The 12,500-nt window shown below is 54.3% G+C and overlaps 1 protein-coding gene across 12 annotated transcripts in view; it reads right to left on the reverse strand.

Annotated features, from left to right (window-relative positions):
- Ebf3 (EBF transcription factor 3) overlaps positions 1 to 12,500 on the reverse strand; it is a 116,760-nt gene that overhangs the window by 18,799 nt on the left and 85,461 nt on the right. For all 12 annotated transcript variants that reach the window (XM_046448867.2, XM_046448866.2, XM_046448865.2 and 9 more), the window contains exons 9-10: positions 11,593 to 11,723; positions 10,978 to 11,104 (exon numbers count right to left, since the gene is read on the reverse strand). In XM_046448867.2, the coding sequence (XP_046304823.1) occupies positions 10,978 to 11,104; positions 11,593 to 11,723 (258 nt within the window). The remainder of the gene's footprint in view (positions 1 to 10,977; positions 11,105 to 11,592; positions 11,724 to 12,500) is intronic.

The following is a 12,500-nucleotide window of genomic DNA, read 5'->3' on the forward strand; positions in this document are numbered from 1 at the left end:
TTTTCTCATTAATTTCTCAATAAATTTGGCAATGAATTTCAATCACAGAACTCGGCAGGGTGGGCCGGGCATTGTGGTGTGCATGGAAACACAAAGGCCACGCAGCCCCGGCATCACTCACCAGGGAGCTGGCCTGCAGGAGCCGCCGGCCCCCGGCTTGGCCACAGGACAAGCGGGAAGACGTGAGGTCATCCTTCTACACCAAGAGGCTAAGCCTAGGTTTGCCCCCATAAAAGGGACTTTGGGTTTTCTAGCATCCTGGCTGCTCTAAGCCAGGGGATGCCCTAGCGCCAGCAGAGACTAGCTCAGACCCACAGGGTCGGCCTCAGCTCCTCGCCACTCCCCAGAATTCCTGCCAACCCGCCAACCACAGGGTATTTTCCACCAACAAGTCTTCTAAGGATGGGAAAAGTGCCACAGTTGACTTCTAATTGGAATCTGGAGTCTCCTCGTTCACGTCGGGAATATTGTTCTGGTATTCACATGACAGCCCAACCGGGCCTCCTGCACAGGGACCAGCTTCCATTCACCACTGCCTGGCAGCGGATGGCGGCATTGTGATGTGACACCAAATGCAGAAAAGGGGACAGCTCATCTTCCTTGTTACCAAAATAATACCCTTGCTGACAACTATTGGACTGCATTCAAACACTTCTGTTTACACACCTCGAAGAATACACTGGATTACCGCTTTTATAGTCCTCACGGAACTACATCGACCAAGCCCAGCCGGCAGCGAAGGAAAACCTGGGCCCAGGGCGCCCTCACCTCCCCGCCTCTCCGCTCGCTCGCGGCCCAGCACACACACTCCCAAGACCAACCAGGCCTGGGCGTCCTCTGCCCCCGCCCCAACGTATCCTGGCATCTCAGCCCCTCTGAGTAGCGACGAGCAGGTACTGGAAGCTACCAGCAGGTGAGAACCTCAACACAGCCAAGATAGCACTCATGCCTGGCCTGTGCTGGGCTGGGCTTGAAGAAACTGTCCCTGGGCAGCCAACTGTTTTGGAGGCTTTCTGGGGGAGGAGGGGGGGTCCTAAACTCCTAGTCAGAAACACAATGCTCTGCGGAGAGCGATCCGAGCAATGGATTTGTACACTTTAACCCAGCGGAAAATCTCTGTGCAGAGGTGAGCTGTAAAATGAGCTCCAGGGGACCCCTCTGGAGGTGGCGGTGCCCCTGCCATGACCAAGGACAGAGGAAGGTCCCTCCTGTGCCCTGGGCTGGTGGTGCCACCACAGGAGCCCCTCCTGAGGCCCCCATTCTCCTATTTAGGTGTCCCTTCTCCTAACACGCGGAAGGAAGATCACTCAGGGTCACCCTCTGCCATGTGTCTGCCCTACTCAGGGCAGCGCACATAGTAGGTGCTCAGAAGTGCTGAGGCACGATGGCCACCCAGCTCCTTGAAGATGCCAGGCTAACTTGGAAGCTGTCAAAATGTCTCCAACTGCGAAGCAAAGTGAAGGAGCCGAGTTTGTGAAGGTGCTCAGCAGCATGGTCCTGATCTCCTACACCCATCAGCTGCCAAGTGGACACACAGTGTGGCCTAACCCTATAAGAACAGCACCCCAACACATGATGCAGCACAGGTGACCCCCAGGGCCCTGAGCAGGGCTCTGCCCATGATTCCCTGACATTAGTGTCCAGAATAGGAGGTACCCTGGAGGCTACAGGAGAGGGGTTGGGGGCCCACTGGACTGTTCTTGAGTAACTGGACCAGCACTTACACAATATTGTGACATATGTTAAAGACCATTCAGTGTACACTTGGGGTGAACCTAAATTTGTGGATTGTGTGTGAAGAAATGATTGAGGCAAAGCAACCCTGTGGATCTGAATGAGAGGGCATGCCAGCTACACCCACCTGGGGACAGGCCTCTGGTCTGCAAGCCGTCTGGCAGTACCGGTGCTCCTGCTGTTTGTCTAACAGCACAGAGACCACACTGGGCCACGTGCGACAGGACCCAGCTATGGGCCAAGGACAGCAGAGAATGAAGTCTTGCTGCGGGGGTGAAACAGCTTCCCAACATGATTGCCCTTTTCAACTTCCACAGACACATTTTTTACTCCTAATTCATCAGGCTCAATACCCCCCAAGAAAGGAACATTCAGAGGCAGTGCCTTTAAAGATACTGCCAAGCTTGACCCAAGTACTGAGTCTCATGGAACAGCCCCACTCCCACACAGGTTGAAACCATCTTGCTGCCCTGAGACCAGTGTGCTGTGTCCCCACCTGACCTCCCCTCCCGTGCCTCTGGGCTACTCACACCCCTTCCACCTGCTGTCCAAGCCACCCTTCTGTGGCTCACCCTCTTCCCTCCCCCTTGAAGACCCCTGGCCCCCCACCAAGCCTCCAGGGCTGCAAGCTCCACACCACCTGCCAGGACTCTTCCTCCCACAAGATCCCAGACCCCTCTGCACCCCTTCTCAGGGGACTTGGACTCTTCTTAGTCATGACTATCAACTCCTCTTCTGCATCCTGTTGGTCCCCACTAGACACTGAGTCAGAGGGACTGCAGCTCAGCTTCTGCATCAGACATCTGCCAAGGGCTGTGCAGGCCCCAGGCTGCCCGGATGAAGACATCGTCATGTCCCTTTGGTCAGGAGCCCACTGCCAAGTGGCAAGAATACATAGCCCTGTCCTGACACCCCAATCAGAAGGGCCTCTGAGACCCGGTGGTGGTTTCCTTCCCATCCCAAATTACTGCAGCATGCAGCTGAGGCCCTGGCCCAGAGAGGCAAACTCCAAACGTAGATGCCACAGGCAATTCCAAGCTGCGTGGAGGTGGCGCCAAACCACGATGCACCTCTAAGATGACACAACACTCACCCTGAAGGTCATTCCACTTGGTTTTTCTATCCATGCAGGTGAGGAGCAGCGCAGGTGACCGAGGAATGTGGGAAGAGGGCCTGCGGCCACGGGGACACAGCTGAGCACGTGTGCAGCGGGAGCAGCCCATAGGCCTGGTCCGTGGGGTGGACACAGAATGTCAGCAGTGTCAGCCCAAAGCCTCCAAGGGCAGGAAGCCCTGTAAGGCCTGGCACCTCCCACAGTGCCTGGCAGCCACACGCTAACCTCTCTCACGGCAGCAAACTCCGCTAACTGGGAACGACTGCACTTCCACCCAGGGCCAGCGCAGGAGGCCGGGCTGCAGGCTTTCACCTGGGACTCACCACAGCCAGTGCCAGGTCTCAGCCACCGGCACCCTGCAGGGCTCACACCCTCGTGGGTGCACACCTGGAAGCTCAGTGCTCACAGGCCCCAGCCGTGCCAGGAGGCGCTCCTTAGGAAAACAGAGTTGGTCTCCAAAGCACGGGGTAAAAGGATCGCCACTGCTCACACATCTGGCTGGACCCCAGCCTTGGGTGCATGGGCTCATGTGATCAGTGAGGGCCACAGGCCACAGGCCACAGCCCCCACCCCTCTCGGGACCAGAGGAGAGGTGCCAGCTCAACACTTCAGGTGAAAAGATGGAGAGGAATATGGCCAAACATACCTCCATCCCATCACCTGGCTCCGGAGGTCGGGCTCCTCGGTGGCCACTGGATGCTTGGTGGGGAAGCCGTGAGGGCCCGAGAAGGCCAGAGGACCCACGGGGCTCCTCTGCCCTCAACAGAATCTCCATGTGTGGATGACACAGGAGGACACACCTCAGTGGAGAGGGTGGGGACCAAAGGGGAGAGAGGAAGATAACCCCGGGTCAGGCTGCACCTAAACTCCAGTCTGCGCAGGATTGGCACCAGGTCTGCGGCATTCTGTTGTCTCCACAGAGTTTGTGTTCTCAGTGTTCACTCGCTCTGTGACAAGTCCTCCAGAGCACCCACGCTCCCCCATAAGCACCCACGCCTGTGGAGTCAAGTTCTTGCACGTGCTCGTTACTGCATCCGACGATTTTTTGTGTGTGTAGTAAAGAGTCTACATCACTATGAGTTTTCCGTTCTGTTGTTTATCTAAAAACCTCTCTAAGAGAAGAAAGCTAGATGCTACTTATTTTGCATTTTCTATAACAAATAAGAAAGGTTCAACTATTCCAGTTGATAATTTTATGAAAGCACTTTTTCTCAGGCTCTGCTTCTATGACCCAAGCCTCAGCCCCTAGCAGTGTGTGCAGCGGGCCTCAAACCTCCCCTGGGTGCACCAGCGGGCCACAGCCCAGCAGTGCCAGGACCCAGCCTGCGCCACACATGCCCGAGCAGACAGCGCTTGTCAGCCATTTCCGACCTCAAGTGCCCGCTCGAGCCACATGTCCAGAAACAGAGCGCATGGCGCACATGGCCCCGGCTCCCCCAGCCCAGGGCTTCTCACACTGTCTTCAGAAGGGTGTCCTTCCCAAACAGAACTGGAAATAAACCCCCGAATGGGGGCCCCGTCTCTCCCACTACCTCTGCCCTGTGCCCCCAGCACTGCCATGGGGAGGGTGCTGGGACCACAGACCCTGTGGCACTCTGGGGGAGAAGGCCAGGCCTGCCCGCATCAGAGCCACACACGCCGCCCATCCCAAGTGAAACCGACGACCCCTTTGTCCTTTGGGGAAGACGGATGGCCGTCGCCTCATGCTCGTCTTGTCAGGGTGCCGAGGAGTCAATACCTTCACCTTGACGTGGAAACTTCGTGATTTATCAGTCCGTCTCCCCTCAAGGGCTTGTGTGGCCCCGGCAAGCGCAGCCAATCGGGGTGCAGGGAGCAGACTGGGTCACAGCCACTTGGAAGGCAACCAAACCCCCCTCTGATGACAGACAAATGTGTCTTGTTAGCAACAGCCCAAAAGCGCTTGACTTGTACTAATAACAGAAAGGCCACGCTGGTCACCATGGGTCCAAAGACGAAGCACCCTGTCAGCAGCCTGGTTGGGAAATTAGCAAATAATGTTCTTTCCCTTGATAAATGGGTGACAGCTCCCTCTCACCAATCATTTTTAACATTTTGATGCATGCCTATGATCCCACTGGAGGGGCAGAAAAGTTTACTGGCCCTCAATGTTCACATGATGAATGGAACTCTCTAAATGTGCGATTTCTGTATGAGGTATAGTTCATTTTAAGCAATTCTAGTAAATGGGTGTCACTGATTAGGACAAATAGTCTACTTGTGCAATAGCACAAACGGTGTATCTCATTCTCCTGGCCTCCTTCGAGACAGGAAAGAGGGGACAGCAGGGACCCGGGAGCCTTCCCACAACCCTCTTTAAAGGGACACATTACTGAATCCCACTCCTAGCTCCAGCTCAGCATGCTGGCAGCTGACCTGCTCCTGTGTGGGGTGGTCATGCTGCCACTGAGGGAGGACACCAGGTGGGCACCCATACCACCTGCCTTTCAGCTCTGCCCTGGAGGCCCGAGGACCCTAGCATTGGCCACTGTGAAGGGGCAGGCTGGGGAAGTGTGCCACCTCTCCTGCCACAGACAACTGACAAGAACCATGTGGGGAGGGGAGTATCACCGAGTCACGGGCTGGTGGGATGAAAACCTCGATTCAGGGCAAGAGACGCCCGAGCTGACAGCACAACCCCGCGCTATCCTGCAGGGAGATGGCTTGTGTAAAAGTCAAGGCATCCAGAGGTGTCCCTGCTCTGGGGACAGCGCAGAGGGGTGATGGAGAACTGAACTTTCAATCAGTATGGCCAGCATGGCCACAGGATGCACACTGCAGACAGGAATGGGCAGTGGGCAGCTGGGCTCCGCTGGCCCTGGCCAAGAAGGGTAGGGTCACTGGCTGCTTCAGGCTTATGCTGCCCAAACTCCAGAACCTGAAAGTGTTTCTCACTGTGTCCACGTATGTGGCTGTAAACCTATAATGGAAACAATCAGGTGGTTTACGCTTAAGGCAGCCATTGCCATTTGGTTCATCAGGGTAAAATGGCATGATTTGTGGGCGGCAATTAGGAATCATGGGCTCTGCAGATGTGTTTGAGGTGCAGCAGCCAGGGAGAAGGTGAGCAGGAGCTGGCACGGCCCGCTGACCCTGGGGGAACCCCGTGTGGGCCACACCAGAGGTCTCCCCCAGGATCCAGCACTGCCAGGCTTTCCCAGGGGATGAACACGGAGCCCTGCCAGCAGCCTTGGTGGGAACTGTGGCCACGGCTGCAGGACAGCCCTCAGGAGGAACCACTGGCCCTCGACATGCAGCCAGTTCTTGGACATTTTTTTTTTTTTAAGAGAAACATAAATACTACATCAGAGAGAACACAAACTGTCAGCAGTTGCTGGCTGAGGAATGATTTCATAAGCCTGAAATTGAATGCATGTCTTTGTGCAGAAAATAATCATTTTTATGTTCCCAACTAGTGAGCGCATCACAGACCTGGGGCTGGTCCAGGTATTGGAGTCAAGAGCTCCCCGTGTCCATTGCGGGACATTCGCTGCTGCCTGCCAATATCTCATCCAGGAACTGGCTCAGTCTGTCACTGGAGACACCTTGACTCCCAGTAATTTGTGATAATTTCTTAAATTGAGCAAAAGAAATCTCTAAAATGAGGGTGGGTCAATCAAACGTCAGGGTAAGAGGTCAACAGTTGAAGTCCCCCAAGCCCATTCCTGGTGTCCTGGGAACAATGCTGATGTCAAGCCTCCACCAGTGGCCTCCATTCTTGATTTAAAGGGAGACCACTCTGCCAATGACCACTCTGAACATTTTAAGAAAACAGCAACACACATTTTTGCTGTAGCACTTCACACTTTAGGACATGCCTGTAAAACTAGTTTTTGTGATAACATAATTTCAATTAGAAGCATGCAAACTCCAATCTGTCTTAATCAAGCAACACTGTAATGCTTCTATTCTAATTAAAAAATAATTTCTTTTATTACTCTTAACAACTCGATGTGTTTCTACTGGTGATGTTACAAATGCCTCTACATGGGTTTCCCAGGTAGGAGATTCCAGTACTATCTTAATTATTATTAAATAAGCAAGTGGTACACTATTAGACAAATATTAACACGAGCATTGCACCCAGTTATTAATTTGCACTATTCGCTTTTAAATGCAGCAAATATCTCATTAATTTAATTTTCAGTGCCCACCCGTTTATATTGCATTTTACAGTCTAGAAGGCGATTCACTATTAACTGGCAATTACATACACAGTGATTGTTAATTCTGCTCCTAAGTGCTAGCCGCTTGAAAACTGTTCTCTCTCTCTAATTTTTGACCTTCTTACAACAGGGGTGAGGCGCACTGGGAATACTAAGGACTAGTATGGAAGCACTGGACATGTCATTTGTGACTCCTTCTTTTAATTCACCGTGCTAATCAACTCAACTGCCACAGCCTCCCAAGGTAATTGTGACTTGAGAGTGGTTGAGAGCAGCAGGCGAAGGGGCTGGACGGGTGGGGCTCGGCCCACCTCCCCTTCCTGGGCAGGAGAGGCCGACTGTGCCCACTCTGGGTTGACTAATAGGGTCTGGTTCTGAAAAATCTGGTATTTCTCAGGTCACTGTAAACAGATCATTTAGGCCTTTTGTAAAGTCCCTCCCAGCCCCTACAGGCTGGCGGGCAGCCCCTCCTCTGCACACAGGTTCATTATCCCCTGGCCCGGCTGCCCCGTGGCTGGCCCCACGCCAGGAAGGTTAAATGTGAGGGTATCCCGGCAGCCTCCAGGGCCTGGGACGCTGATGGGAACCAGACGCCCAGGGATGGCGCCCACGCCGTGACACCCAGTGGGGCAGGCTCAGCTTTCAGCAGGGAGAGGCTCCCGGTGATTACCTCGTTGTCCCCATCAATTTGGGGGCAATGCAAATCAGACAGAAGCTTCCAGGTCAGACAGGGTATGACCCCACCTCTCCTCTGCTCCCTGAGGTACTGCTTCCCCCCACATATCCCTTACACTGCGTTTGAAATGTATATTCCCACTAATGATTGGGGTGTGGGGGGAGGCAATAAATTAGCTTCCAGCTAGGAAGGGCTGAGCTGCAGCGTGGCCTCCTTCAAAGTGCCCGTGCTCGGGAGGAAACCCCTGAGTCCTGGGCAGCAGGACCCTGGAGTGTGGCCCACCAAGCCCAGCCAGCCTCGGAGTGAACGCAACACCATTCGGAAAGGGAGGGCAGGCCTCTGGGGAGGCCGTGGGCTGGACCCAACTCAGCTTCCCTTGGGGGAGGTGAGGGACACACAGACACCCAGGAAGGGCACCTCTGGCCAGAGGACAACAGGCGGTAGAGACAGCTGCACTTCCCCACCCACTGGTCCCAGAGAATCGGGACTTGGGACCACTGTCATGTGACCCCTGCCAACCAGTGACAGGCAGCACCTCCCTCCCTGCACACTTGCATCTGTTTACAAGTGTTCAGCCCAGGGCCTTTCTCTGCAGCACTGGGACAGGATCATCAGCAGACCACAGGCAACGCAGAGAAGGGAGCAGGACCTCTCTGCTGTCATATTTTCTCTTTTAAAAAGTTATCCACCATGACAGTAGCCACACAGACCTCCCTGCCAAAGCACCTGCATCTGCCAGGATCTGAACTCAGGAAAGAACCCAGTGAGACCGTCCCCTGGTCTGATGTAAGAACAAGTAGCATCCTCCTGAGCAGAGCAAATCAGTCTTGCCACATGTAGACACGTGCTCACTGGGTCCCAATAGGCAAATGCAGGTTGTGGCTGAGACACAGAAGCTTGCTCGGGACACCTATCACCTGACATACACCTGCCACAGTGCAGGTGCCACTACATGGCTCAGGAACAATCAATCGATGTCTCTACCTCCAGGGCGCTCAGGATGCAGGCAGCTTCCCATGGACCTAGACATAAGTTCAATGTCACTAACGTCCTTCATGAGGCACTCTTCACCAAGGGCCTGCCATATAGAGACACTGTATAGATTTTACCCCTGGTTCTCACAAAAACTCCACAAGGGAGGGCAGAAAAATGGGACTCAGAGGAGTAGGGAGACAGGAAGCCAGGTCTCACATCACCCAGAGGCTCAGGGCTGTCACATTACAAGACCTGGCTGGTCTTTGCACAGCACCTGCTGTGGCTACAGCCTAGGCCAAGGCCACAGACTCAGGCACATGTGGGATCACACCAACAGTCCCCATGAATACGTGCACAGCTGTGGCTGCAGCTCACACAGGCCAGTGGTCCCATGGGAAAGGTGCCAGGGAGGCCCTATCGGGCCCGAGGCAGGATTCTGACCCTGGCCACTCCCAGAACCAGGACGCACAGTGGTTGTCCTTTATACCCAGCAAAAGCACCTATTTGTTGGAGTATGCAGAGGTTCAAGTTACAATGCGGTTCTGTTCCGATATGCCTGGAAGTTTTCATAAGTTGAAAATGCCCTACGTGTAAATTCTTCAAATACACCTAACCCACCACCATGCCTCACAATTAGCCTCACCTACCACAAATGTGCTCTGAGTATTTATATGAGCCTACTGTTGGGCTGAATCATCCAACACAAATTCTATTTGATAATCAAGTGCTGAATAGCTTGGGTAACTTACTGACCATCATGCTTGAGGAGGAAATGCAGACTGGAGACCTGGGGACACTGTGACGCACAGTGCAAAGTTGAAGACTCTTATGTTGAGCATTAAGATGCCTCGATTTTATAATATCTCATTTTGATATGTCTTTTTTAATATAGTGGGGGGCTCAGAATCTGGAGAAGTCAATCTCTCTCATCTCTGGATCTTGCAGGGAGCCCCAGAGGCGGCCAAGGAATATGAAGCCTTGTCAGCTATGCCTGCTGCCCCATGTCATTCAGCAGTTCTGGGCCCTAGTCCCCCGTGGGCTGGTCCCATGGGAGGATATGACCCCTAGCATGGGCAAGCCCTGTCTCCCACACTGACCACGTAGAGGTGCTGGACTGTGGGTACCTGGTGCCTCCAAGGACACAGCCCAGGAATGCCTGTGGGGTCCCTGTGGTCTGGGGAGGGGTAGCCTTACATGTTGTCTCCTGTGCTCCTTCAGTGTCTCCTGGAAAGGGAGGAGGCTGAGTAACTGCCATGACCCTCCCTTGGCTGCAAAGGCAGGGGCTTTAGCACCCTGTGTTACACCTTCCAGAGAGGGGACAGTGCACCAGAGGGGGACGAGGCCCCTCCAGGGCACCTTCAGATGGGGCAGAGCAGGTGTCAAGCCCAGAGCACCCTGCTGTCCCCTGCCACGGACCTTGCAGCCACCAGGACACAGGCGTGGTCACCTGCCACTGCACACACACTCCAAGGCCAGGAGTAGTCAACGAGTACTCGCCCATTCCCCCTTCACTGGGCTTTGGCGAGTACTGTCCAGCGCCAGAAGCCTCCCTCTAGTGTCACTGTCGGTGGAGCTGCCTGGGACTGGAACCCAGGATGCAGACACGCCTCCAGGAGAAGTTTACTCATGGCACTTCTCAAACAGATTGTGTCAATTGAACACTTATGTGGCAAAGCCTTGTGTAAGACAGCCTTGAACGAAACATGGGGACCACAAGGGCCGTCCTTACCGCTGCCCTGAGCTTGTCCAGCACCTTCGAAGAATACAGGACCCCTTCAAGCAGAACCCTGTAGGGTCTAGGACCCCAGATCAGAGCAGGGACCTGACTCACACAGAGGCTCCTGTGTGCTGGGTGTGTGACAGGCGTCTGAGTCCAAATTTGGGCAGCTAAACAGTGGCAACATCACAGGGCAAAGCTGGGGAGATGAGGCGGGCAGAGGACCCAGCATGCAGGTGGGCACGCAGGCCACTGTTTTGATGGAGGTACGGGCTACTGCTGTTACTGACAGCAGTCCCTCCACCACTTCATCTTATGGGGTGTGTGGGAGGCTATGGCCCACAGAGGGGATTGGTACCAAGGTCACGTGACTGCAAGTGCTATACACGGCATACTGAGCCATTTTGGATGAAGACACGGGCACCGCACATTTAACACAACCAGCATGGGCCCACAGGGCTCACAGGTCCTCCTAGGCCCTGCACCTGCCCCCAAGACCCCAAGATGCCCTCCCAAGAGTCTCCTTCTGGAGAGCAGCACCCACACTGTTCCACAGGGGCTGGAGCCATGAACTCACCGGTGTAGACGAAGCGCCCAGGAGCGCCTTTGCAGAACTGCTTGGACTTGTAGGAGAGGGTGACTTCGACGACTCCAGGGATGTGCCGCGGCGGGGTCTGCACCCGGATGGCATGGGGCGTTATCAGCTACAGAAACCACACAGGAACAGGCGCTCAGCGGCGCTGGCCCTGAGAGGCGAACACTTGCCAGTTGGATATAATTACCAAAATGAGCACAAATTGGACCGTCGTCTCGGAATGCTCCCTCCTAGCTGTCACCCAGAGAGTCGGGGCCTACGGTTCTTTAAGAAAAATATCTGCAAACGATCCTGGGTTTAGTTTGCAGGAAAGGCCACAGGGCATCATTCATAGGAAAATTGCCACCACATGTCTTCTCAGACCTGCCTCCAGTAATTCCAGCACTAATTGTTCCCGGGCACTGGGGGACCTCCTACGGCAGGCTTAAAACCCCAGAGCTGCAGAGTGGGGGGCACCCGTACCCACCCACAGGAGAAGCCCCCGCCACAGGAGGAACCCCCCACCCAAGGGAACTTGGCCGTAGGTGCCTGGCTTCCACCCACCCCCCGGAGGCCAGCAGGGCAGTTGGCAGAGGCAGCGACAGCCCAAAGGCTTACCTCACTCCACACCAACATAGTTCCGAACACAACTTGTAGACCGTCAAAGAAGTTGTCTCCGATTATGATCACGGTGGCGCCCCCCGTGGTCCAGCCTTCACTCGGACTGATGGCCTTGATGCACGGAGTGGCTGCTCGCACAAGACAGAGAACAGGGACCTCAGCACCCTGACCCTCCACGCCAGCTGCCGCCGGCCGCGAGTCCTGCCAGCCCGCCACGGGAGGAAAGGCGGGCCTTCCTCCAGGCGGCTCGCAAAGGGCAATCGTAGATCAGCATGCTGATGTGTTTAAAGCAAACTATTAAATGTTTTATAAAGCAAAGGCCGAGCTGCAGAATACTAGTGAGCAAGAAAAAAATGGCTTGATATAGCAAATTATGTGTCAGGGCAAATATGACTATTACAAATGATTAGGCATCGCATGCATGTGGCATGTCGATTTATCTGCTTTGCTGTACAGATCTAAGCAGAGTCAATCAAAAGGTTGTTGAAGGAGATGGAAGAGCAAATGCCTCGCATTTCGATTCCTCATAAGCAGCTAATTGGGTTGGGTTTTTTCATCCGCGAACTTTGCCTTTTGGTTCAAAACTTCATTTTCCTCTGTCACTCCACAATTACTACTTTTCACTTTTCATCAGGAAAAAAAATCAAAAGCACTATATTAATACTTTTGTCAAAGGTACACATTTTACATCTAATATTGTTTGTCGACAGGGATCCCTGAGCCGCTGGCCTGACCTCTCTTTGTCTCGGGAGCCCTCACATTTGCATGAGTTATTACAATGGCGCTGCTGAGCGGCCACGGAGGCAGCCCTGCTGGGGGGCGGGGCACAGGCAGCAGAAGGAGGTGCAGGGGGAGGGGGCCACGAGGCCGCAGCCCCAAGATGGGCAGGCAGGAGGCCCAGCATG

Source organism: Marmota monax, unplaced genomic scaffold (assembly GCF_021218885.2).
Source record: "Marmota monax isolate L192 unplaced genomic scaffold, Marmota_monax_Labrador192_F-V1.1 WCK01_AAM20220418_F8-fsc00076, whole genome shotgun sequence".
Lineage (NCBI taxonomy): Eukaryota > Metazoa > Chordata > Mammalia > Rodentia > Sciuridae > Marmota > Marmota monax.